Source organism: Xiphophorus hellerii, chromosome 7 (genome assembly GCF_003331165.1).
Source record: "Xiphophorus hellerii strain 12219 chromosome 7, Xiphophorus_hellerii-4.1, whole genome shotgun sequence".
In the NCBI taxonomy this organism is placed as follows: Eukaryota; Metazoa; Chordata; class Actinopteri; order Cyprinodontiformes; family Poeciliidae; genus Xiphophorus; species Xiphophorus hellerii.
In genome coordinates this window covers 12209549-12234436 of record NC_045678.1, presented here as the reverse complement: position 1 = coordinate 12234436, position 24888 = coordinate 12209549, and the positions used below count along the sequence as shown (strand labels likewise).

Genomic DNA, 24888 nt, shown 5'->3' with positions numbered 1-24888 from the left:
TGAGTTTGGGCAATTAGCTTTTTCTAAATAATAAGTAGAAAGTCCTGGGTGCATTGGGCAAAACTAGGAATGGATTCTTTCTTTAAAAGCATATTTTTGAAATTCTGATACTTTTCACTCTTTAGATGTTTGACACATTTTATTCGTATCTCCCATTATTGAACAATCTGTGTTCCACATCAACCTCACATACACACTACAAGTAGAAACAGCCTTTTTTTATTGGCATTAAATCTGTTCTCATCTGTAAATCACTTTAACTAGTTTGGTGGTATGGTTAAGGTCATTGTCCATTTTGAAAATCCATTTGTGCTCAAGTTTGAACTTCCTGGTTGATGTTTTGTGATGTTATTTAATATTTTCTCAAATATCCTTTTCTCATGATGCTATCTGTTGTTTGCACCTGTCCCTGTTGCAGTAAAACATCCCTGGATTAAACGCAAATGTCATACTTTACATTTTCCATTGTAGGAAAATTATGTCGGTAATAATTTTAACCCTGATCAAAAATAAAAAGTCTCCATCTGCATTAACCACGAGTGCTTGACTAGCCAAAGTTGTATCATTCTTGAAGTACATTTTGGGGTCGCACACAGTTAATCCAGGAGCCACAAAGGGCTCCCGGGCCTCACTTTGGACACCCCCGATGTAGATTTTTCCAAATTGTTTAAAAGCATAGTAATCTTTGTGTATTTGTGTACATTTCTGAGTTTAAAATAAAGTAACAGAAAATGCCATGTGTCATTAGTGTGGCATTTGCTAAATGGAAATACAGTTGGTTGTCCTAACTCACCTAAAACAGGAAAAGCTTAGTCTGATTTAATGTCAGAGTGACAAAGAATGTGGTATCGGCCTTATTTATAGTGTATGCAAATGGTTTCCACTGTAACCTACACAGTATACAAGCACTGTACATACATCTCAGCTCAAGTTACGCAACATGCGTCACAGCATCTTCAGTCTTGCCACCTCCGAAAGACGTGACTGTTCATCTACATGACCTCTTTCTGTCACCCTCTAATTAATCATTTTCCCTCTGCTGCCGTTGCCAGGCTGGGTTACACCTATCTGCGACTCAAGGACAACTACATGGAGATCCTCAACAAAGACGACGAGATCGAAAGGTCTGTTTAATAAGTTGTTACACCACGAGAGATAAAACAGGATTAATCCAGCTGATGGAGTCCTGTTCATATTATCTGACTGAAGAGAATTAGCTCGCAGCTTGTGATACAAAAATGTGTTTTTTTTAATAAATCTGCGACCTCAGAAGACCTGCTCAATCAGATCAAAACAATTAAACTGATGAGTGAAACCGAATAATAGTTTGGTTCAGTTCCAGAGAGGTTTTATGGAAATTCTCTGTTTTGATCCATTGCGTGTGTTTGTGTAAGCAACCTGGCCGTACATCACTGTCAACGGCGGCCTGTCGATAGTGAGCTATTTTTAATGAAGCTGGAGAGAAAGGCGGAGAGAGGGAAGAAATTGAACATTCTGATTCTAAAGTCTTCTTTAATTTTCTGTTTTCTTTTTGCTAAAATGCAACACGTTTTTGTCCAATTCAATATATGTGTGTTTTTTTTGTTTTTTTTTACTGAATTAGAATCATCTGCAGTTTCTAAAGGAAGTCATTATGTTCGTTTTGTGCTGCAGATGAATAAAAGGGGAGTCGTATGAAGTCATTATTTAACAAAGGCCACCTCTGAAATCCTGAGCACATGTAAAATAACTATTCTGGCTTTAACAATATGCTCTTGCAGTGGAACCCAGCAGCCAGAACCAAGAGTACAGTGTGTACTCAGAGGTGTATACTTTGCAAAATCAGCCAAGGTGCTATTAAAAAGGAACCGTGTGGAAGGAGAAACTTTGTCTGTTTATGAAATTTGCCCTCAATCTAAAAGAAACCAAATTAGAAAAGGAGGTGAACACACTTCAACTCTGTCCCTCCTTCAGGTTTGAACTGCTCCATGTGCTGAACTTCGACTCTGTCAGGAGGAGAATGAGCGTCATAGTAAAGTCCATTTCAGGTGAGACGTTGCCACAAACAGAGCGTCGCTTGCACCTTTTATAGATCCAAAATTAGAAGCTGGACAGTGCCTCCAGTGTGCTAACAGTGTTTGGCGCTGTTTCTGTGTGTGTCCTCAGGAGAGTACCTGATGTTCTGTAAAGGTGCAGACTCATCTATTTTTCCTCGAGTAGTGTCTGGAAAGGTGGAGCAAGTCAAAACCCACGTGGAGCAGAACGCTGTGGTGAGTGAATGTTTTTCATCTGCTGATTGGGTTTGAGGGTACATTTGTGTCCATTTACTACGGTGGCCGACAGGTGCAAATGCGCAGCAAAAGAGAAACATGCAAACAAAAAAAAAAAACACGCGCACAAATTAAATGCGGCAAGCAAAAAGAGAGACGCAAACACCCCCGAATGAAATGCAGCAAACAAAAAGAGAGACGCAAACACCCCCGAATGAAATGCAGCAAACAAAAAGAGAGACGCAAACACCCCCGAATGAAATGCAGCAAACACCCCCGAATGAAATGCAGCAAACAAAAAGAGAGACGCAAACACCCCCGAATGAAATGCAGCAAACACCCCCGAATGAAATGCAGCAAACACCCCCGAATGAAATGCAGCAAACAAAAAGTGTTGAAAACGGAAGTGCTCCAGACCACTAGGGGGAGTCAAAGAAAATAGTATTCATTTCTATGGGACCAGATGCAAGATTCAGAGAAAGAAATTTGAAAGAAAGTAAAGGTATCTCTCTGAATCTTGCATCTGGAAAGTGTGATTATTGTGAGAAGTCTGAAACAATAGAGCATGTTATTTTAGAGTGTTGTAAGTATGAAGAAGAGAGAAGATGCATGCTGAGAGAGTGTGTAGGTATTAAAGAAAGGTTTAATTTAATAGAATTTTTGAGGAGAGATTTCGGGAGTAGACGTATTCAAATAATTATTCGGTATCTTAAAAAAACAAAGCTATTTCATAGGATATGAGTAATGCAAGTTGGGTGTGAGTGTGTAAAGAATATCAAAGAGGGGTATATAAAGCTATAAGCAAGTTGGATAATATAAGCAGGTGTGTATGTGTGGGGGTATGTTTAATCAGGAGTTAATGGAGGGAAAAGGTAGAAAGTGAAAGTTTATAGACCATCTCGAACCACACTCCATACTGGTAAGTGGCGGTAATGCTACTGTAAGTTTGTTGCCAACCGCCAATAAATACCAAGAAGAAGAAGAAGAAGAAGAATCTTGCATCTGGTCCCATAGAAATGAATACTATTTTCTTTGACTCCCCCTAGTGGTCTGGAGCACTTCCGTTTTCAACACTTTTTGTTTGCTGCATTTCATTCGGGGGTGTTTGCTGCATTTCATTCGGGGGTGTTTGCGTCTCTCTTTTTGTTTGCTGCATTTCATTCGGGGGTGTTTGCGTCTCTCTTTTTGTTTGCTGCATTTCATTCGGGGGTGTTTGCGTCTCTCTTTTTGCTTGCCGCATTTAATTTGTGCGCGTGTTTTTTTTTTTGTTTGCATGTTTCTCTTTTGCTGCGCATTTGCACCTGTCGGCCACCGTAATTTACACATTTAGCCATATGTTTCATGTCACACATTAAATCCTTAACTGTCTATCTGAGGGAAAATTGACAATTAATGTGGTAATTAAAATTGGTAAATGTTAGGCCTGCCAAGCTGACAAATTGGGCTGGATGATAAATTGTCTCAGTAAGTTTTGCGATAAACGATGATATTGCTGTTTTGAGACCCTTTTCAAGTAATATATTGTTAATGGCACATTAAGGCAAATTTGCTCTCTCAAAGACTAATAAACTTTTATTTTGTAAAAAAAAAAATCCAAAAATATCCAAAGTAAAAGACAACTAAATACCATAAATAAATGTAAATCATCAGAATGGAAATGATCAAGCTCATTTGAATTTGTTATGCGAATAATTGATTAACTGCTTATTCTGATAGGATTAATAAACATCTAATTTAGCAAAAATCATCCCACAATAATACTTAATAGAGCTGTGTAACTACTACAGTTTTATGATTTAATTCATTTTTTAGATTATTTCGCGTGTTTCAAGTCAAAATCCAGATCTAAATCTGATTGAGAACTGTGGCATGACTCGACAATTTGTTCCTATAGTTTTTCTCTATTCAATTTGACTGAGCTTGAGCTTTTTAAAAAAACAAGAAATCTTCACAAATTTCACTCTGTAGGCATGCAATGCTTGCAGATGCATAACCCAGAAGTCTGGCCGCTTTAATTAAAAAACTTGCACATACACAAGCAGGATTCATCTCTTAACATTCTGCCTCCCTTTACCTTTTCCTATTGGTCTACTTGTCTGTCACCCATATATCAGACCCTGCAGAGCATCTTGAAACACGTGCCAATTTCTAAGATCCACCTTCAGGAGAGTTTAGAAAGGAAGCTTTTTAGTGAGCTTATGTTGTTCCTTAAGTGGGCAAACAACTGCTATATATTGTTGTGGGCTGAAAAGGACAAAAGTGCACCTGAATATTAATGTTCCTTTGTTCAGGATGGTGTGGTCTTTAAAGTATCTATATACTTTAAAAATTCAGCTTTGTCTATCAATCACATCTTAAAATGTATAATATCAATAATCTATTCATTCCTCTCCATATCTCTCTCTTTCTCTCTCCGCTGTGAAACCAGGAGGGGCTGCGGACTTTGTGTGTCGCCTACCGAAGGCTGTCAGAGTCAGAGTACCAGGAAGCGTGTCATTACCTGACCGAAGCCAAGCTGGCCCTGCAGGACAGGGAGCAGAGGCTGGCTCAGGCCTATGACGTCATCGAGAGGGATTTTGTCCTCCTGGGTGCTACAGCGGTGGAGGACAGGTTGGTCAATGCAGGAAGAGAGGAAGGGAGCAATTTAGAAATGGTGCAGCAAGTGGACAGAAGGGGGATTAATGAAGCTTTACAGTAAATTTAGACAGTTGTCCTGACTCATGGCAGCAAAAAAAAGGTTCAGTATGAACTCTTGAGTGGTGCCTTTTGTTTGTTTTTTTTTTCTCTGGATTGTGCAGTAATTGAATATTTTTGTGCACAAAATATAAGACTTCAGCCTCGCCCCTGACTGATTGATCAAGTGCTTGACAGTTTAATTTCCTAACAGATAAACTGCCGATGTGAAACGACAGGGTTGGGGTGGTCTTGCATTGAAAACTTATCACCCGTTGGTAATGGATTAACTGGAGCTTTGATTGATGGCGCTGCCCACCCGTGTGCACCCTGAAACACTTATCGACTTATTGATGAACAGGCTGCAGGAGAAAGCTGCGGACACCATCGAGTCGCTGCACAAGGCCGGCATCAAAGTCTGGGTCCTCACGGGGGACAAGATGGAGACGGCCGCCGCCACGTGTTACGCCAGCAAGCTTTTCCGTCGCAGCACCCAGATTCTGGAGCTGACCAAGAAGCGCACCAAAGAGCAGAGCCTGCACGACGTTCTGTTTGAGCTGAACAGGACCGTTCTTAGGCAGCGCTCCATATCTGGGTACGGAAGTCTGTTGCTCCCTGCTCCAAACCTGGTTAAGTTTGTTGTGTTGATGGATCTCCTTGATAAACCTTATTTAATCTCTGATTACAGGTTGTCAGTGGACTGCCTCGACTTTGGCCTGATTATCGACGGGGCAACTCTTTCTGCAGTACTAAAACCCAGCCAAGAGGTGTCTGGCCATGGGAACTACAGAGAGATCTTTCTTGAAATCTGTCGCAACTGTAGCGCTGTTCTCTGCTGTCGCATGGCACCGCTGCAGAAAGCCCAGGTGACATTGACTTTCTTTCTTCCTCTTTTATTTTCAATTGTTCTCCATATATGCCTAAATAACTCTTTCATCTGGCTTAAAACATTTCTCTGACAGATTGTGAAGCTAATTAAATCCTCAAAGGAACATCCTATAACCCTCGCTGTTGGCGATGGAGCCAACGATGTCAGCATGATCTTAGAAGCACATGTTGGCATTGGTGAGTTCAGTTGCTACCTTAAATAATAATTATCTCAATCACACGATGTTTTTTATAGGCCTTCCTGGTGATATCTGAGAACATATAGTTTGTTCGTACATCCTGCTGTCAACCCAACAGTCTATCGTCTATAGGTTCACCCATTTCTTCAGCCTGTCAGTTTTATTATTCATACATCCATTTATCTGTTTGCCCGTTCAAACACGTATTTATCCATCCCAAATTTAAAGTCTAACCATCTGCAATGACTTCAAGGGGAGCTTTGACAAAAACTTGTCATTGAAAACAAATAATTTTCACTTGATGTTTTCTCATTGCTCTGCAGACTATTAACACTACTAAGGACTGTTTGGGGTGCATTATTTTTATGGCTATTATAGTCAGTGTGTTAGGAGTTCATCTGCTGCATGCCAGTGCTATTTTCATCCTGCTGGATGCTGTATCTGTAGTAGACACCCACACCTAACGCGCTCAAGGTGCTTACAGAAAAGGGGTTGGAAGCAATATGATTGAGTGAGGAAATGTGGATTTAATGCAAATTATATCATTTGCAATATTTAGCAATTGTACCGTCATCACCAAATAATGTACGATCCTAGTAGGAACCCTGATTCTCTATTTCTGAGCTGACATTCCAGATTGTAAGTAAACTGTTTCTTTCCCGCAGGCATCATGGGTAAAGAAGGCCGACAGGCAGCCAGAAACAGCGATTATGCCATCCCAAAATTTAAACACCTGAAGAAGATGCTTCTGGTTCACGGCCACTACTACTATATCCGAATCGCTGAGCTTGTTCAGTACTTCTTTTACAAGGTAAGGGACGAATGCTTACAAACGCTTGTTTGAACTGGAAAAAACCGAGCCAAAACACAGATGACTGGATTTAGGACTCCAGTAATGTGCAACACTCTCCTGGATTCACGGGCGCAATGACCAGTGTGGGTGGCTTCCACAGCATGTAGCACTCTGCCAACTGACTCAACTTTTTCCCCATTTGGCATCATTGCTTTTTTAACAGCCCACTCAATAAGCTCATAGGGCATAATCTCACCATAAACAGAAATGTGTAGATACCTGCATTTTTAGAGTTTCTTTATTTGTTTTTTGTGATTTGTCATTTGTGTTTTTTTTGTCTCTTCTCCTCTTAAATCATTGCAGAATGTGTGCTTCATCTTCCCTCAGTTCCTGTATCAGTTCTTCTGTGGGTTCTCACAGCAGGTAGGTACTTTATACTGTACAGGAAAAATCCTTTTCCCATTGTAAGGTACTGTTGAAGCTTATTAGCATGTTCTGTTGAAGCTTATTAGCAATTTATCAAAAGCACTACAATTCTAAAGACAATTTTATTTGTTAATGAAATAAAAACCTGGAAATTGGGAACTAATAGCTAGAGATCTGTAAAAAGTGATTGTCACCTTAAAGATTCCTTCTATTTATAAGAAGAAAGTTGACGTCACACAGCAGCACATTGTTTACGGTAGTAATAATGGATGCCGTCATCTATCAATCGATTTCAATTTTATTCAGAAATAGGAATCAACAGTATTGTCACAGGATCCTAAAAACACACAGGAAGCTAATAAAAAGAAACACATAGAAACGGCCTTTTGTGGAGCGCAGACTGCAACTTTTGTAAAGAAGTGTTTTGGATGTGTAGTCAGAGCCAAGATTGAAAGGATTGTGATGTAACCATAAAAATTTAAAAAATAATACCATTTAAGCAATTTAAGTGTTTTTCTTATTTGGTTGCTTCTTGTGGTAGAAGTGTTGACCTCTGGTTTAATCAAGTCCACTTGTAGCTTGAGTTGTCAAGTATACGAGGGAATGTCCTCGAATCTTTGGAAGCAGCTGAAGCTGAGGGTCGTCAAACCCAGGTAGCCATCCCTGCTAGTAGAGATGAAACTGGAGGAAGGAAGGGAAAGGTGTCGTATCCTTCCCCAGAGCTATTGTGTGAGAGCAAAGTGTGAAAACACATCCTGTCTTTGGAGTTGGAGCGATTTGAAAAGGAAAAGATTACATAATAAAAGTGCAGAATTCAGAGTTTTTCTCTTTTTTTCCTTCTTGCGTGAGTTTCAGGTTATAAATGCATAAAAATCAGCTGGCATTGTTTAACAGAAACACTCTTTTAGTTCCTATCTCTAAAGCATCTCTGTCCCTTTGCAGCCTCTGTACGACACGGCGTATTTAACGCTCTACAACATCAGCTTCACCTCCCTCCCCATCCTCCTGTACAGCCTGGTCGAGCAGCACGTGACCATCGACACACTGAAGAGGGAGCCCTCTCTGTACAGGTGATGACGTTTGATTTGTATGATGCTGCGCCTTGTATCCCGTTTACCTTTATTTCTGCCATAACACGTTTTCCCTCTCCCTCCGTGCATCTCAGGGACATCGCAAAGAACTCCCTCCTCCGTTGGCCCGTCTTCCTGTACTGGACGTGCCTGGGTGTGTTTGACGCGGTCATCTTCTTCTTCGGTGCCTACTTCCTATTCGACAACACCACCTTCACCAGCAATGGCCAGGTGAGCTTCTGCATCTGCGTCGCCAAAGGCAGTGAGAAAAACAACAGACATGACATGTGCGTCAGGCATCAGTCATGGGGACGATAACTGTTGAGTCTCCATGAACGCTCACTCATCTTCACCGTACGCTTTTAGGTGCAGCGACTTGACATAGTAGTCGTGTTTTGTCTCTATGGCTCAGCACCAGTAAAGTTTCTTTCGCCGGAACATCGGATCTCCATTCATATCGACAACACAAGAGCATCTTTCTCTGTATTGTTAATTTGTATCATGTCAACTGTTTTTGATTGCCTTCGGTCCTGTTTTTTTTTTTAAGTTTAAACATCCTGAAATTCATTTTACCCTTTGTCCTGATTCTTTTCTCTTTTCTCCCCCTCCCTTTTTCTCTGCTTTCTCGCTCTTTATTTTGCTCCCCTCTTCCTCTTCCTCTCCTCCTCTCTTCTTCCTCTTCTTCTTCTTCAGCTTATGACCACCAACACACAGATGGTAAGCCTGTCTCCCTCCCCTGTCAGCTCTCTCTGTCTTCCATGCCCCTTTTCAGTTCCTGTCGTCTTGTTTATACTTTCAGTTCATCCTCACTCCACCTAATCCATGCAACTCCCATTTGGATGTGTAGATTCCTAGCGCTTACGTTCCCCCTCTGAATTTTTGCAACGCTCTGAATCCTGCATAGTACCTAATCTTAACCACTCTGCTGACATGGTAGAAATCCTAGAAGCTTCTCCACATTATCCCCGTCTTGTGCTGTGGTAGGGAACCTAATGTTTGCTGCTGATTTAGATCCAACATCTGTTTGTTTCCTTTTCTGTCTACCTTGTTTGTTTTTGTGTGTACTTGTGTGGCTATGTACTTTTATTAATATTACGCTGTCTGCCCATTTAAAATAATTCATAGGAATTCTAGATAGGCTTTTTTGGTGCCAACAGCCAGCTTTAGTTGTTATATAAGTCGTCCTCTTTGCCTCGATTTTCCTGTTTCCCCGCCCTCCTCCCCTCTCTCATAGTCCCATCCCATCTGTTAACTCCTGGTGTCTGCCTAAACCTTTCTAGGATTTCAGCAAGTAGCAACATGTGAATGCTGTGAAATAAATTGGAAATGTTTCAGTTGTTTTTTTAACCAAAATCCTATCCTAATAATAATTAACATCTTTTTGAATGAACACTCTTTTCCACAGTTAATAAAACATGAGATTGCCCTATACTTTCTTTCTTGTGCTCACTTGAGCTGTCTACAGTCATTGTCTTGGTAATTATTTTTATTGTTAGCCTGGCCGCTAACTATTGTCTTCATCTTTTTCTTACAGATGTTCGGAAACTGGACGTTTGGGACTCTCATCTTTACTGTCCTGGTTTTCACCGTAACGCTCAAGGTGTGTGAGTGAGCAAAATGAAATGAGAAAAAAATCCTGCTGCTTATATAGCATAACCCTCTCAGTTGTGTTAGATCATAACTATTGCATGAGTTTTCTAAATGCATAGAACAGACTAACGTTAGACCTTTTCTTCTTCCTGTTAGAAGACCTCCAAAACATTAACTATAAAGGGAAGAATAAGGGTTTAGGAATTAGATGGAAAAGTTTTATTTTTCAGCTCCGGATTCATATTTACAAAATCAATAATTAGTTGGTAAGAGTATAATTGAACAACCTCTGTAAATTGCTATAAATGATCTAAAATTATTCATGAACAAATGGCCAAATAAAACTTGTTACTTGTTTTAGTGAGAGAACGTTTAACAGCTCATAGCAGCAGGTAACACAAGCTTTTCTGAGTATTTTGTTAACTGTAAATATTCTCTATTGAGTTTCATATGCATTTTGTCATCTAGGCGTACAGCATGTGTTTGACTTTAAGCTTAAACTTCCAGAGTAAAACCAGACAAAACATCACTTTGACTACAATGGGCAGTGGTCTCGACCCGATAGTTGACCCAAAAACGGCACCAATACATATAACACATCACACTGGTCCCATCTGTTTGGGTTAACGTTACTAGTGAGACCACTTTAAAAGATTACAAGGAAATCATTTAAAGTATTAAATTTACTGATGAGTTTCTTCTGTACTGACTGATTTGGTGTTTCCACTGCTACTTTTCTCTGTGGTCCAGCTTGCCTTGGACACGCGTCACTGGACTTGGATCAACCACTTCGTAATCTGGGGCTCGCTGCTTTTCTACGTCATTTTCTCTCTTCTCTGGGGCGGCATCATTTGGTAAAGCCTCGATTCAGCCACAATCCACGCGGTCCTTGCAAACTGATTCCGTTCGGGAATAAATTTATGTTTTCCTTGCTGCTGCTCAGGCCCTTCCTGAACTACCAGAGGATGTACTACGTGTTTATGCAGATGTTGTCCAGTGGTCCAGCGTGGCTCAGCATCATCCTCCTTATTACTGTCAGCCTGCTGCCGGATGTCATCAAGAAAGTCCTCTGCAGGGCTATTTGTCCAACAGCTACTGAGCGAGCACAGGTACGAAAAAATTCTTAAAATAGATTTAAAATTTTACTTCTGCTGATGTTGCATAGTGCGAATAATACTTTACTAAACCAATTTAGCACATGGAATTTCTTTCCAACTTTAGTTGCTTATGTAGCAAGTAGAAATCGTTTAAATCCTACTCTATACCAGTCAGTAATTTTACAACGTCAGAGAAGAAGCTGTAAATCTTCTCCTCTTTATTAATAATCCAGGAAGACTGTTAATGTGTTTCATAGCTTTGAGCACCAGCTGGATTTACTCTGATTTCCTCTTCCCAGTAGTTTAGCTTTACCCTCCTTTTGAAGCAAGCTTTACCATGAAATGGAAGGGGGAAAAAATCGAGTGAAAGGTCTGACTGATTTCTTCCTGCTGTGCTCTTTTTCTTCTTCCTCCCCTTCTCACTTCACTTTATGGATCCCCGTCATCCATATTGACACATTCCCTGTTGCTCCTTTCACTTCTCCTTCACCCTGTTCCTCATTTTTCTATTTCCTGCCATCCCTTCTTTTCACCTTTTCGTTATCCTTTCTTTTCCCTCTTCTCCGTGTGGCTGTGACACGCTGCACTGTCCTGCTCTTTCATGGTGACCACAGTCCACCCGCCTGTGCCTTACTGTGGAGCCGTCCACCATCTTCATGCTTTCTCAGTCCTCCAGCAGAATGAGTTTCTGATTGGCCCAGAGAGAGACGAGAGAGAGGAGCAGGAAGAGGAGGTGACTTTCTTTTTAGCCCTGATTTGAGTGTGCATGCTGGCATGGTCCAGTGTCAAACTGCTTGTCTCTACACCATGCTAACCAGCCACTGATGACAACACAACTTCTGAGGTTTAGCCCGTTTTCTGCCATTTCTCTTCTACGCGTTTGAAGAGATATGTCCCATCATATCCTGTTTCAGAAATCTGTGATGCATTGACTAAATTGCCAAAATTGGTAAGATATTATCAATTCAGATTTTCATAACCTGCATTTTTGGACTTGTGATCTGTTTTGATTATTGTATTCTTATTTTTAACAATCTTCTGATGAGGTTTTGAAATGCCTAGCAAGTACAGAACTTGATTTTATCTTAACCTGTGTTGATAAACTTTATTCATTTCTCAATTACTTAAAAGACAAAAATCCAAATTTTAAAATAGAAAAACAGTCAAGCCTACAGATAGTTTTGTTTTTTGAATTAGCAGTGGAGAAACTGCCAGTAATCCAAGCTCATTCAAAAATCAAATAAAACCATTTACCAGCTTTTTGACCTCTTAACCATTATAGGTCAGGATTTTAAACTGGACCTACTATGGATCGTCGATGCCAACCAAAATAAGTGACTCAAGAATGTACTGTTTAAAAATGTGAATGTTTAGATATATAAAGCTAGAAGAAACAAACTGCAAAACACTTTGTGCTGTAATTGCAGCAAAAGGTGGTTCTACAAAGTACTGAAATGGGGTTCAGGGTCACTTTTGAAAAACATTCATTATTTCTTACTGGCCTTTTATGATTATGTGTTCGTCACATGAAATCCCATCAAAAACTCCTGACAGGATATAGGAAAGTTCACAAGTTACGAACATTGTTTCGAGGCACCATAAGACTCCTGAACTCTGTTGATTCCTGTTATGTGATTATTTTTTTTATTTTTTATTTTTGTGGGCTCTAGTGTCCCTTATGTGATAGTAGGCTGACAGGAAACAGGGAAGGAGGGGGGGGAAGACATGCGGCAAATGTCGTCGGGTCCAGGAGTCGAACCCGCGACGGCTGCGTCGAGGACTCAAGGCCTCCAAATACGGGTCGCGCTAACCCCTACGCCACCACAGCATGCCCCCATGTGATTATTTTTAATGAAATTGCAGACTACTTCTTCTAAGTCAAACAGGAGAGGGACTGTCCAAACGTTTGTCAGTGTAAACTTCCAAAAGCAGCTTATATAAAGTAAAGAAAATGCCAGTTGTTGCCAGCATCAAATAGTGTCTAGCTTTTAGCAACTGATTTGAGATACTACCTTGTCCATTGAGTCGCACTATTTCAATTACCGATTATTTAAATGGCAATCTGACTTTTTAAAATATCTACTGTGTGAAAATGTAAGGAGGATCCTCTACATTTTAGTGTTTTTTATAGATTTAAATTCACTTTCAAGCAGGTAATCTGCTTCTTTTCTGTGTTCTGAACACTCCTTGGTGTGATCATTCTTGTATCTAATATGTGGCTGTCAAATCTGATGATAGTTAAATAATGCATGGGAAGCTTCTGCAAGTTAGGAGCAGAAAATGACTCACAATTCAGTCTTCTCATGTACTTTTGTGGAAATATTCTTGCTCTAAAATGGTGGAATAAGCAACAAATTGAGTCAGAACATATTTTGGATCTGACTGAGATAAAAGCCTAAAATTCCTAGATTTAGTACACAAGATTGGGGCAGATTGCATTATCACTCATTTAATGTTATCTGCAGAAGGTAGGGAAATCTGTGTGACTCCTGGCCCATCTGGTGGCAAAGTAGGCTGCGAGAAGGAGCCGCTTCATGACGTTTGACGGAGAGAGTGTGGACATAAAGATGCTAGGACATATGACTATATGAAATATCAAAGCTTGTGGGCTAAGACCACTATGGTAAAAGCACAAAGCATTATTAGTTGTATTAGTAGTATTAGTAGTTGGCTGTTGCTTCTGTTTTAATAGAGGCGGTGTGTTAGGTCAGTTTGTATGTGTTCCTCAAGAAATGTCCTTTTCTCAAACTCACTATCCAGGAATGATAACCCCACAATTAAGTCTGCTGTGCCAGTTCCACAGCTAATCAGACTCCTACTGCTAGCGTGCTGAAAATGAGCCGGGTCTGGGTTGCAGCCAAATGAGAAATTCCACCTTTCCTCCATTTTTATTGAGCCCAAGCCACTTAACCCCCCGGGGTTCCTTCATTTTGTGTTCCTTCTGTATCCCTTGCTTTTTTTTTTCTTTTTTTTTTCGCAAATTTATTTGTAAATAAAATGCTTCATCTAAATTCTTTGCACACAAAACAATCTCTTGTAAACATTGCTGTAAAAATATTCATCAGTTTTCTAAACACTTACCCTTGCAGGGTGGTAGAGGAAGGCCTGGTACTTGTCACCAGCGGTCACTGGGCAAGAGCGAGGCGTACACCTCTGTCAAAAAATATTAATTTCTTTCAGTTCAGCAGTTGTAAATTTCAGTTCTTGTGATACATAGTATATTTACATTTTTTAAATATTTTTATCACTTTATATTCTAATTTTAGTGATTAAAGTCTCCTTGCCTTTCTTCTTTTCTAGAAAAAACACTAAATTAAAAACTAATTTCCATCCTACATATGCAAATTGGAATGTGAACGGATATTATCAGAGCCTGAGCGTGTTAAAAATTTGCATGAATCTTGATTCTGATCAGTTATTATTGTTGTGCAAAGTCATTGAAACAACAAATTTCAAGCTCTTATGTGTAAAGTTTAAGATTTACTGTGCATGGGCAAACATCTCCACCTAGTGGAAACAAGAGAAATTAAAATTTTGATAAGGTTTCAACACAGGAGAATAAAATAATTAAAACAGAAACCAAATTGTAATGGTAGTACCGTATTCAAAAATGATGAAAGACAAAATCTGAAAAATTGGATGAGTTAAAGTATGAACTATTTGTATGACCATGTATTAGTGATTATCATAAGTATCACTGTTATCATTAATATCTTAAAATGTCTTTGTGCGTAATCCCTGGAGACTGCACACCTTCATTCAGCCTTCCTGTTATCTGTTGAAGTCCATGTGAGGTCAACTCTCTCCTTCGTCAGTTCAATGAAACTCGCATCCTGTGGCACGAGGATGTACAAAGGAATAAAACCTGCTAAATTACAAATTATTGAAGCAGTTAAATGACTTGCACCTCACCAGCAGATTGAAGGAGCTGCTGACATACCTCTGTAAAAAAAAAAATTTTAATAGTTTGCTTTCTAAAATGTTTATAACAGCTATGCGCTTCCTCCAGATTTGTTTTGAACTCCTTTCTGCAGTAACAACTTCCGTACTGAAGGGTGTTGTAGTTTTGTTGTTGCATTACTGGTAGCGCTTAGGAATGGTGGATTTGATTTCTTGGTGGAACACTAGTAAGATTCAAGGCTGTAGGTTTAGCTTTGAAATGAAATATATATTGGAGGTTCAGACTAATTTTATTGGTTTTGATGCAACATCAAGGTGATATTTTACTGCTATCGCAACAAATCCAACACAAAAAACACATTTTCAGATTTTTCTCTCTCTGTTTTCATATTTATTTTTTTAATAAAAATGTTTTAGGTAATCTCCTGACATCTAGTGTTACAGACCAGTACTGCAAGTGTAAATTTATTATTATTCATATTGGGAAGAAACGTCCGTTCAGACATTACTAGATTTTGTCATCCAGTCTGTTCATGTTAATTTCCCCCCAATGATCCATCACCAGCTGATGGATAAATGACAGAAGAAAAAATAATATTAAAATCTCAAAACAAAACTCTTATGCCTATAATTATAGGCTAATTTTTAGTTCGTGTGTCCACATGTAGAAGTTTGGTTGGCTGTTCTGCATGTTTTTATTCTTCTTAGGTTCATTCTTGATTTGTCTCCTGACAACACTTCCCTTGTCTCTGTAGGTCAGCGAGAAGCTGCTGCCTGGCAGCGTGGCTGAGGTGACTCCTCTGTCCTTTCGACGATCCTACAAAGGCAGGAGCACGGACTCCACCCTCCTCCACCTCGGTGCTGCAGAAACGCTGTCCCTCCGCAGCTCCAGTCCTCTTCCCCAGAAACTCCTGGCTCACCTGGCAGAGGGAGGAGGGTCCGACCTGACCTCTCTCAGCCCCTACATGCTTCGTCTGTCAGGGGCGGGGTTTGCCTACTGCGCTCCTGGACCGGAGACCTCTGTGTGAAAAAACTCCCAGAAACATCTGAAGATGTGTCGTTAAGCTCTCCATTGCAAGAGTAAAGAATTTATTGAACACCCCTTAAAATCATGGACTCTCCATGTTCATTATGTGCATTTTCTGGGGTCCACCTGAGTGGACCACCGTTGTCATTGCAGTGCCCTGACTTTTTCTGTCAAAGTTCCCTGTCAAGCTCCCAGTCAGAACAGTTGGTGAACTCAAAGGGAACCTTGAGCAACTGTCCTTTTTTTTGTTTGTTTTTTGCTGGTTTTTTGTGAACTCATCCCCATTTTTACTCGCATTATTTCTCTTCCTTCACTTTTATGTCATTTTCTATTTTATTTTGTAAATGTTTGTTAAAAAAAAAAAATGTTGTTCATGGACACTCTGTGGTCTGGCCAAGTAAGGGGGTAGCAATCTTGCTCAGCCCTTTAGGTATGCGTGCGTATGCATGTGCTCTATAAGTACGCATGTAATTGCCTGTTTTTTTGTATGTTTGTACGTGACACACACCTTTACACCTTTGCCTTACAGGTACGCAGCAGAAGTGGGAGCTAAAGGAGCAAGGCGTGAAAAGGAATTGGTGTTTTACAAAGCCTTACACAGACACAAACATGTTCATTAGATTTACGGTGCCTTACAAAACTATTCACACCTCCTAGACTTTTTCATGTTTTGTCTTGTTGCAACCACGAACTTTAACTTTGGAGGGCTTCGTGTGACAAAGCAACACAAAGTAGGAAATAAACTTACCAACACATTGCCAAGGAGAGTGCATTAATCAGAAAAGCATCAAAGAGGACCATGATGACTCTGTAGGAGCTGCAGAGGTCCACAGCTCAGGAGTGAGAATCTGTTAAATGGAAAACTGAAGAGGCTACTGCTGTGCTCAGAAGAGATCAAAACTTTAACTTTTTGGCCTACATGCAAAGAAGTGTGTGTGGTGAAACTCTAATCCTGAACACACCATTGTGGTGTGAATGCTTTTCTTCAACTTGGCGAGGGAAGCCGATCAGTGTTTATGGAAATGTGAATGAAACTAGACAAAATGCTGTTCCTGGAAAAGAAATGGTTTGAAGTTATTATATTCATGGAGTTTACACAATCCACCTCGATAAACAGCCAAAGGTAAAGTTTAATAGTTTAAATCAAAGGATATTTATGTGTTATAATGACCTAGTCAAAGTCCAGCTATATATACTTAAAATCTGTGGCAAGATTTTGATGTACAAAGACACTCTCCATCCAATCTGAGTTGTTATGCAAAGATGTTGAAAGCTTATAGACTTTTAATTATTACATAAAAGGTGAACAGCGAACACATATCCACTCCATGCTTTTATTACATTTATTTATTAAAAACCATGTATAAGTTCCCTTCCCCTTATTCGCCACTTTGTGTTGGTCTGCCACATGAAATTCCAATAAAACACATTGAAGTCTGCAGTTGCATTCTGACGGCGTTTGAAAAAGTTTAAGGGTTATGAATGTTTTTGAAAGGCACTGTAAAGGAGAGATGAAGCGACTCGAGAGGAAAGTGCAGTATTTTAGCCACCCTGCCTTAATTCATGGACACCATTTTCAGTCGGTCAAATAAAACACATTTATGAAAGTACAAGGATATTCACAGGGATTACATGTCTGTTACAGCGTCTGTCGTCCCCCTGTCTTCTTTCTACCCTCCTAATTGTGTCAACCTTTGTCTCGTTTATCTGTCAGCGTAGCATGTTGAATTGTCTCTGCATGCTGTACTACTCTTCTGTATATCACGGCTTGTTGCAGACATGATCATCACAAAACATATCAAGTTATTTTGTTTTCTTTCTGATCCGTGAGCATGCCCTCTGCTGCCACCGTGTGGCCGCTTGAGGTAATAGTCTGGAAATGATGGGTTACTGATTTATGAATGTTGCTATCCCTCACTGTTGCAATGTGCTTGTGTATTTGCTGCCATGATATGTGTCATGAAAATGCTAACGTCAGAATGCTAATATTAGGTAGGTGTGTTACTAGGGGTCGTCTCTGTGTTGCGTTAACTCCTACGTTTTTGTTTTTCTTTTCTGTAATGCGCTATAAAACTATTGATGTCAGTGTTATATGTATGGATGTAAATGACAAATATTTTGCTATATATTCATATATATAGTCTAAAGAAGGTAGATACAGTTTGTCTGGAAAAGGTGGGAGACTTGAAAAGGCGACGTCACAATCAAAATCAATAAGAATGTTGAACTGATTTGTCCATCATGTCCTGTATCTGAAGATTGTAGCTCATAATGGATGAACCACTTTTCCACATTTCTGAAAGCATTTCCGAAGACCTCTTTGTCCAAAGCCTATCTAGTCTGCTAACATAGAAATGTATTGACTCTGGAAGTCTTGAATGTGACATTCTGAAGCATTTTTTATATGGTTATACAGTTTATTTTCATACACATCACCATCTGCCAACTTGTATAGATTTGATAACAGGTGTTCAGTATTTTTCTACTGGGGCACAGATGATTTATTACATTAATGGAAAGTTTAGGTTCACCCTCTCAGCTTTCAACCCAAAACCTCCATAAGAGCCACCCTGGGTCAAACCTTCACGTTTTTGTGGTGGTCACTGTGTTGTTGCCATACTTCTACATACTATGCACCAGCCCTAATACAGCAATGCTGTAAAGGTTATTTATTTTTCAATATTTGAGTCTTCTGATTTTCATCTTGTCATTCTTATGTTGTCCAGTGTTCATATTTTCTTCACTAGTTTTGTATCTCAGAGAGAAGACTATATTTTAACTGTTAGAGTGCGTGTTGACGTTTGTAACCAAAGTGAGAGTAAAATTTAAATTATACGGTTTTGTTAGAGTTACCTATAGTCCGACACACTGCACTTTGTTTTACAACAGATCAGTTTTACCCTAAAGAAAACAGCAAGGTCTATTGCTTGTCAACTGGAGTTTGTAGTTCACACTTCCTCACGTTATTTTTCTAAGATTGTACGGGGTGAGAATTAAAGAGAAAAAAAAAAAAAGAAGTGACCAAATGACCTGACTAGGAATGAACTGTCTGTAGGTGCCAGCCTCTGTCTCAGCGGGTTTATCACACCAGCCTTCTATTGCAGATCAGAATGTCAAACTGCTTTTTCTAAGTCCATCAGCACAACAGCGGGTGCTCATCCAGTCACTCCTGAGCTTGGCAAAAGTCTGAAACATCGACTGCTCTGCTCCGAGGAGCACACTTCATATCATAGTACCTTTAGTATGCCACTGTTTGTATTACTAAACAGTTTTTGACAAATTACTTGTTTTTTGTTTTGTTTTTGGATAAAGATTTTAAAAGTTCACATGTTGACTTTTTGCCAGCCTGTCTGTAGCAAATGAGGACAAAGCACTGTATTGTCATTCTGCTTGTAATAAAGAATGAAAGAGAAACGAATGGCCTTCTTACAGATTTTGTTTTTGTCCTTAAGATGATGTGTAATTCCATCTCTGTCCAGCAGGAGTTCTAAATTACAAATTTCTAGTTTCTGTTTCCAACTAACATGGCGCCGGTTCCGCCTTCATGCGGAAGTAGATCAAACCTCCTACAAACAAACAGTCTGAAAATGTCAGAAGTAGTGAAACTCAATGCCTTGTATATACATTTAAATAATATGAATTAGTTCAAGAACCACACTCCATACCAGTAGGTGGTGGTAATGCTACTAAAAGTTTTTTTTTGCCAACTTTTAGTAGCAATAAAAAGCAACAAGAAGAAGAACAACTCCATGCATTGCCCAAGACATTTTTGAAGACATGTTTGCTTTATCAGCAAACAATGAGGCAAAGAGGACAGGCCAGAAAACTCTCTAAAGAGTCAGACATCAGGTCTGTAAGGTTATTTGCGGGAAACATCAGCGTTAAAGCCCAAGTCTTTCTCAACTACAGGAAGAATGAGGGGCCCAAACTCTCATTGGATGCAAGTGTGAAAACTGTGTTGGACGCATTTTGTACATGCAAGAGCAGGTGAGTAATGACTTAAATAATACAAGCTTGTGAAAATCTGCCTTCAGGAAAATGCCTAAAAATAAACATTAGTCTAAAAAGGTGCTTAATGGTAAATACCGCAGCTACTGCAGCACATGTTTTTACGCTCCCATAGGAACTTATACATACAAAGTCAAGAAAATCTACCTTCACTTATTGACCTTTGATTTGACTATCAAACAGCGTCGTGACAAAAAATGACATGTTTACTATCCTTTGTGCAGACAAACGTAGTAGATGCTGTAGGTCACAGTTTCATTCACCTGGACATGAGGTTGGCTGCAGGCCTTCATTCATCTCTTGTATTGTTCCAGACTCTGTTTATTTTCTTCGAAATCTTTATGACCGCCACAAGTTAGCAACGATGAACCCTGGCAACACTGATGGAGGTTCAGCTCTTCCTGATAAGGGGCTGTACTTCAGGACAAACAGTGATCAGCGATTGGTCAGCTGCTGAAGTCAATTGCAACTCAGTTGTTTTTATTGCTCATCTGTTTTTAATTTCTGAAAACTTAAATGGTAAAAGGGACATCGTGTATTTTTTATTTATCATTGTCAAAATATGTCCATTATTGACAATAGTACAAATAATTGAATTTAGTTTAGCCACAAAAATGTTAGGTAGCTAAAATGCTAGGAAATGCTAATATGAAGAGGACTGCAGGGGTCAGATGAATAAACTTCCTTCTTGACATCGGTTATGTATTTACTTTGAGTTAGACCACTTTGTAGTGTTTTGTTTGTTTGTTTTAACAGATGGCCTAATATTTTGCTCAAGCATCCTCTGACACATGGAAGAGGTCATGATGGATTCTATGATTCTATGATAGCAAGCTGGCCGGTCCTGCTGAAGCAAAGCATTCCCAAACTACTTACTGCAGCATGCTGTAAGTGTCATGGGGTAAGATTATTATGGGATTTTCTGATTGTAAAGGCTTAGTAGTAAGAGAGTGCTGTAGATCTTTTGATGACATTTTAAGGTTTTTAGAGACACCTATTTCCTCTTGCAAATTTCTCTTGCACAATCACATCAGTCAAAAAAAACACAGCCTAATTGTTTGAAAGGAAGTGAGGGATGATGCATCACATCTGAAATATTAACTCATCCACCATTGTTCTACAGCTCAGAATCGTTGGCATGATGTAATCGCAGCCATCCCAGAGCTTGGTTTTCATGGCTATGTGTGAAACTTGTTGCTGATTTAAGCTGCTTGTGTTCTTCCATGCAAATGCTACAGAGGCGTAACTACCAGTCAGTGGAGTATCAAGAAGACAGTGATGCTCCCATGTACTTATAAAGTGCTGTGCAGGCATTGTGTAAGTCTGTCAGGTTGTCTTTCTTAAGAGATATCCATGTAAGTAAACATCAGTTTACCTTATTAGTAGCTCCATAACCCCAGTTTTATTCAGTGGGGATACCATTGGTCATCAGCTGATGGCAATGCAGCATATCTGAAGCTGCATGGCCTGTAATATTTCTGTTCAGATCATGACGCAGCTGTTAAACCTTTCCCTCTCGCATGATGTCACTGTTGCATTAGCTGTTTGTGCGAACCTGCAGTGCTGGCCATCACTTCCCCTCCCCCCGATCTGTCTGCCTGGGTCCTCACAGGTTTGCACCATCATGTGTACTGGGGCTGAAACATGCATGTGTGAATGAGGCTGTCTCCTGCTACAAGTCCTCCCCGTCTTCACCGCAGCCCCCCTCTGCTTCGCATCCCTCCGCGGACGACTCGTCGTCATTCCTGGGGCTGTCACAGCAGCTTCAGCATCCATCCACCCTCCGTTTAAGCAGCATCTTCTCCATCCGCTAAAGCATTCATTTTTCACACTCAGCATCCATCTGAACTCTCCTTCCCTCCGTCTCTAAATTTGCGAACCAAAATCGAAAGCAGCCACGCTTCCACATCCTCAGTGACTCTTCCACGCGGCATCCCCCTCTCTTCCCTTCTGCTTGCCTGGGCTCATCATCGTAGAGTCTCGACTTCCCATCATCTTCACCAGCATCCACTCTCTAAAGCTGCCAAGCTGTCTCTTCTTCCCAGGAAAGTGTATTTTGGCTGGACAGCTGGGTGGCCACTGTCCCTCTGGAAGATGCTTCTGTGGATGAAGACAGAGGAAATGGCTCTTGGGGAGCTGCTGGAGAGACTAAGGAGCGTCACCCAAACCATAGGTGGGTAATGACGACAGCCAGCACGAGCTTCAGAGCCTGTATGATGCCATTTTTACTGCTTAGCATTGCGCCTATTTTTGTAACTCCGGAATTATATGTAATTATATGCATGCAGGCAGTGTAATTTGCTTCTTTTAATGGTGCTCTCTCAAAATAGAGAGATGTTTTACCAGCTCCTTTTTCTTCTTTGCTAGCAATTTATTCCTTTGGAAAATGAGCTTTTCGTCCTCATTTTGAGTGTGACAGAGTTATTAGACAAGAGTGTCAACTGTTCATGTTGAACATTTCATTTTTACATCATTTCATTGATATTATATCTGACTTTCTGTTAAACACTGCAGAGAGTGATGAGGAAAGCCATACCCACCCTCCCTGACCTCTGTAACTCTGGAAATCCAGTGCTATTCAATTCAAAAATACTTTATTAATCCCAGATTCATTTATTTATTCACTCTTCCAGTGGGTCATCCCTTTATCCACCTTTTTATCATCCATTTGTCCAGCCATCTGTTTTGCAGTCCCATATTCAAAGCCAGATCACTGTAAAATAATCCACCAAAATTAGCTTTTGGTTTCTTTATTGCACAGTTTCTTCACAACCATTTAAGATTCCTTGTGAACTTAAATCCTTTCCACATATGCAGTATCAAAGCATATGTTTGTTAAGTTCCTTTTTCCAAAAAGAAAGCCATGGACATGTTTTTATTAGTCTGTCTGCCATCTCCTCTGATCCTTTTATAGAAATCTGCCTTAATCTACCCAGTATAAGCATACCATCTCTGTCACTAGTACAAACGCACTTAAATTTTCAGCCAGAGATGCATGAATTGTGAAACGCTATTTTGAAATCTGGGACTTTAAAGTCTAAAATGTGTTTAAAGAAACATATTGCAAATCTTCAGGGGTTTGCAAGATTTTCGTCCATCCATTCCTTTCCAGTACCAAAGATGGTGAGTGGGTGGACTTGAGAAAGGAGGAAAAATATGGTAATCTATGTCCAAGCTACAGTAATGAAAATACAGAAGTATTTGTCTTTACAGCATTTTTTATGTTGCATTTCTCTTTCACCAAAAAACAGGCACAAAAGCTAGATAATATTGACATATCTCATTTTGTTTACACTGATAGAAAGCTGATAGATTTGATTCAATGCCTAACAGTTCCCTAAAGAAAATGTGACATAGATGTGGTGTGGCAGGAGGATGAGAGCAGTAATCAGCTTAGTGAGGAGAGCCTGACACTGACTGCAGGAGACAAAGAGGAAGGGAGAGTGATGAAGAGAGATTCACAAGAAGAAAAAAAAACTGTTGCTGGAACGATTTTGTTTTCTCAAACATGTAATGCGGAGATGCATTTTGTTTGGAGGAAACAGAGACAGACAAATTTAATCTATTTATTTCCCAGAGAAACTGTATCCACCATGTAGCTGTCTGCTTCTGCTTGTGGTTTCTGGCACAGTTGTCTGTTTTGTTAGATGAGAATATATTCGATATTTGCAAACTCAGACAAATGGGGTGATCATATTGCTTCCCAACCTGCAACTGACTTGAGATTGAATCATTTTTAAATTAGTTGGAATCATCAGACACGCCCACTTTATATTTGATTCATCTAATATGAAGCACTGGGGGGACAGTCAAAGTTTTTTGTTTTATTTTAAGCTTAGGTCATAAATATGGTTGTTGGCCTACAGCCCTGACCTGATTTTTAAACACCTTGCTAATACTAAATGTCTAATTTTGAGTTTTCTTCTTTCAGTAACAGCGTCTACACTGAAAAGTGCAGCAACTTAGTAGCGCTTTGTGTGGCGTTTTCACACTAAGTATCAGGTTTTTACATTTTCAGCCTGTGGCTCTCTGATCAGGGCAGAAAAAGCTGAAAATTGGCTGATTCTAGTCATCAATTACTTTCTCTCTGCATCTCTTGTTTTATATCATACCTGAAATTGCTCTTTCAACAAGGACAGTGCCCACAGTGGGCTAGATGAATTTCTTTGTAACTATTTTGCAGCCATGGACACAGGCAGCTTTTCAAGTGGCCAGTAGACCCACTTCCAGTATATTTGAAGGGCAACGTCCAGTTAAATTTGTAACATTTCCAGCATAAATATGTTCATCTACACTGGGTCACTTACATTTAGGGTCGTTTTGTGCTTTCAGTTGTAAATAGCATATGTTATATGGCCTTATTCAGCTGATACTTTATAATTAGAATGAGCTTATGCCTCTTTGTTTGTGTGCGTAGTGGTATTTCATTTGTGATTGTAGAATAGGAAAGTTGGGTCAGTTGTTGAGACTTAGAAAGACTCAGCTTAGCTTCACGCTGCCCAGCTGTCTCTCAGGTAAAAACGAGTCCTCTGCCATTTTTTTTTTTGTTTTTCAGATTCTTCTCTTTGGTATTTCCTGAACAGGAAGGTCAGTGAGGAAGTTTATAGATCAGACGTGAATGTCGCTCTGTTTTTGGTACCATATTGTGAGGTTCTGTTTCCTATTTTTGTTGGAGGTCAGCTGAGCTACGCGATCATCCTCTAAAGGCGGAGCAGGTGTAGAGCCAGATGGATACAGCAGGCTGCCTTTAGTCCCCAGCTTGTTAGTCAGTACCTTAAAGACAAGAGGAGCAGTAACATTTCACATATTTTATAAGAAAGACCGAAGATATTAGCTTCTGCGGTAGATTGTTTTAACTGAGCGTATTGATGTGTATTAAGGTACATTTGGTGTTGGGGCTATTGAAATAGGAAGTTATTAGAGGGGCTCTCAAGTATTCATGGGTTCTAGCTCTTTGAGGGTGACTCACAAACACTAACACTCACAAA

The 24888-nt window shown here is 39.8% G+C and overlaps 2 protein-coding genes and 1 long non-coding RNA gene across 6 annotated transcripts in view; 2 read left to right on the top strand and 1 right to left on the bottom strand.

The window, feature by feature from the left end:
* LOC116722718 (probable phospholipid-transporting ATPase IH) overlaps positions 1 to 18921 on the top strand; it is a 40115-nt gene extending 21194 nt beyond the window's left edge. Inside the window, exons 15-31 of one of the 4 annotated variants that reach the window (XM_032566935.1) lie at positions 1053 to 1124; positions 1954 to 2027; positions 2146 to 2249; positions 4678 to 4859; positions 5284 to 5517; positions 5611 to 5788; positions 5885 to 5987; positions 6655 to 6800; positions 7146 to 7205; positions 8151 to 8278; positions 8374 to 8509; positions 8972 to 8995; positions 9813 to 9878; positions 10619 to 10722; positions 10812 to 10977; positions 11580 to 11698; positions 15621 to 15787. In XM_032566935.1, the coding sequence (XP_032422826.1) occupies positions 1053 to 1124; positions 1954 to 2027; positions 2146 to 2249; positions 4678 to 4859; positions 5284 to 5517; positions 5611 to 5788; positions 5885 to 5987; positions 6655 to 6800; positions 7146 to 7205; positions 8151 to 8278; positions 8374 to 8509; positions 8972 to 8995; positions 9813 to 9878; positions 10619 to 10722; positions 10812 to 10977; positions 11580 to 11657 (1855 nt within the window). In that variant the 3' untranslated portion in view covers positions 11658 to 11698; positions 15621 to 15787. Of the gene's footprint in view, positions 1 to 1052; positions 1125 to 1953; positions 2028 to 2145; positions 2250 to 4677; positions 4860 to 5283; positions 5518 to 5610; positions 5789 to 5884; positions 5988 to 6654; positions 6801 to 7145; positions 7206 to 8150; positions 8279 to 8373; positions 8510 to 8971; positions 8996 to 9812; positions 9879 to 10618; positions 10723 to 10811; positions 10978 to 11579; positions 11699 to 15620 lie in introns of all 4 variants that reach the window. The other 3 variants (XM_032566933.1, XM_032566936.1, XM_032566934.1) reach the window with 3 other exon arrangements.
* Positions 18922 to 19150: 229 nt separating this feature from the next.
* Positions 19151 to 20314, bottom strand: LOC116722719 (uncharacterized). Its single transcript, XR_004339825.1, has 2 exons — positions 20026 to 20314; positions 19151 to 19952 (listed from the first exon to the last, which is right to left on the bottom strand). It is a non-coding gene; the product is annotated as an uncharacterized LOC116722719 (long non-coding RNA).
* A 1249-nt stretch (positions 20315 to 21563) lies between these two features.
* The window catches only part of mcf2lb (mcf.2 cell line derived transforming sequence-like b), a 39738-nt gene continuing 36413 nt past the window's right edge, over positions 21564 to 24888 (top strand). The window contains exon 1 of the mRNA XM_032566929.1: positions 21564 to 22073. Coding sequence (XP_032422820.1) covers positions 21995 to 22073 — 79 coding nt within the window. The 5' untranslated portion in view covers positions 21564 to 21994. The remainder of the gene's footprint in view (positions 22074 to 24888) is intronic.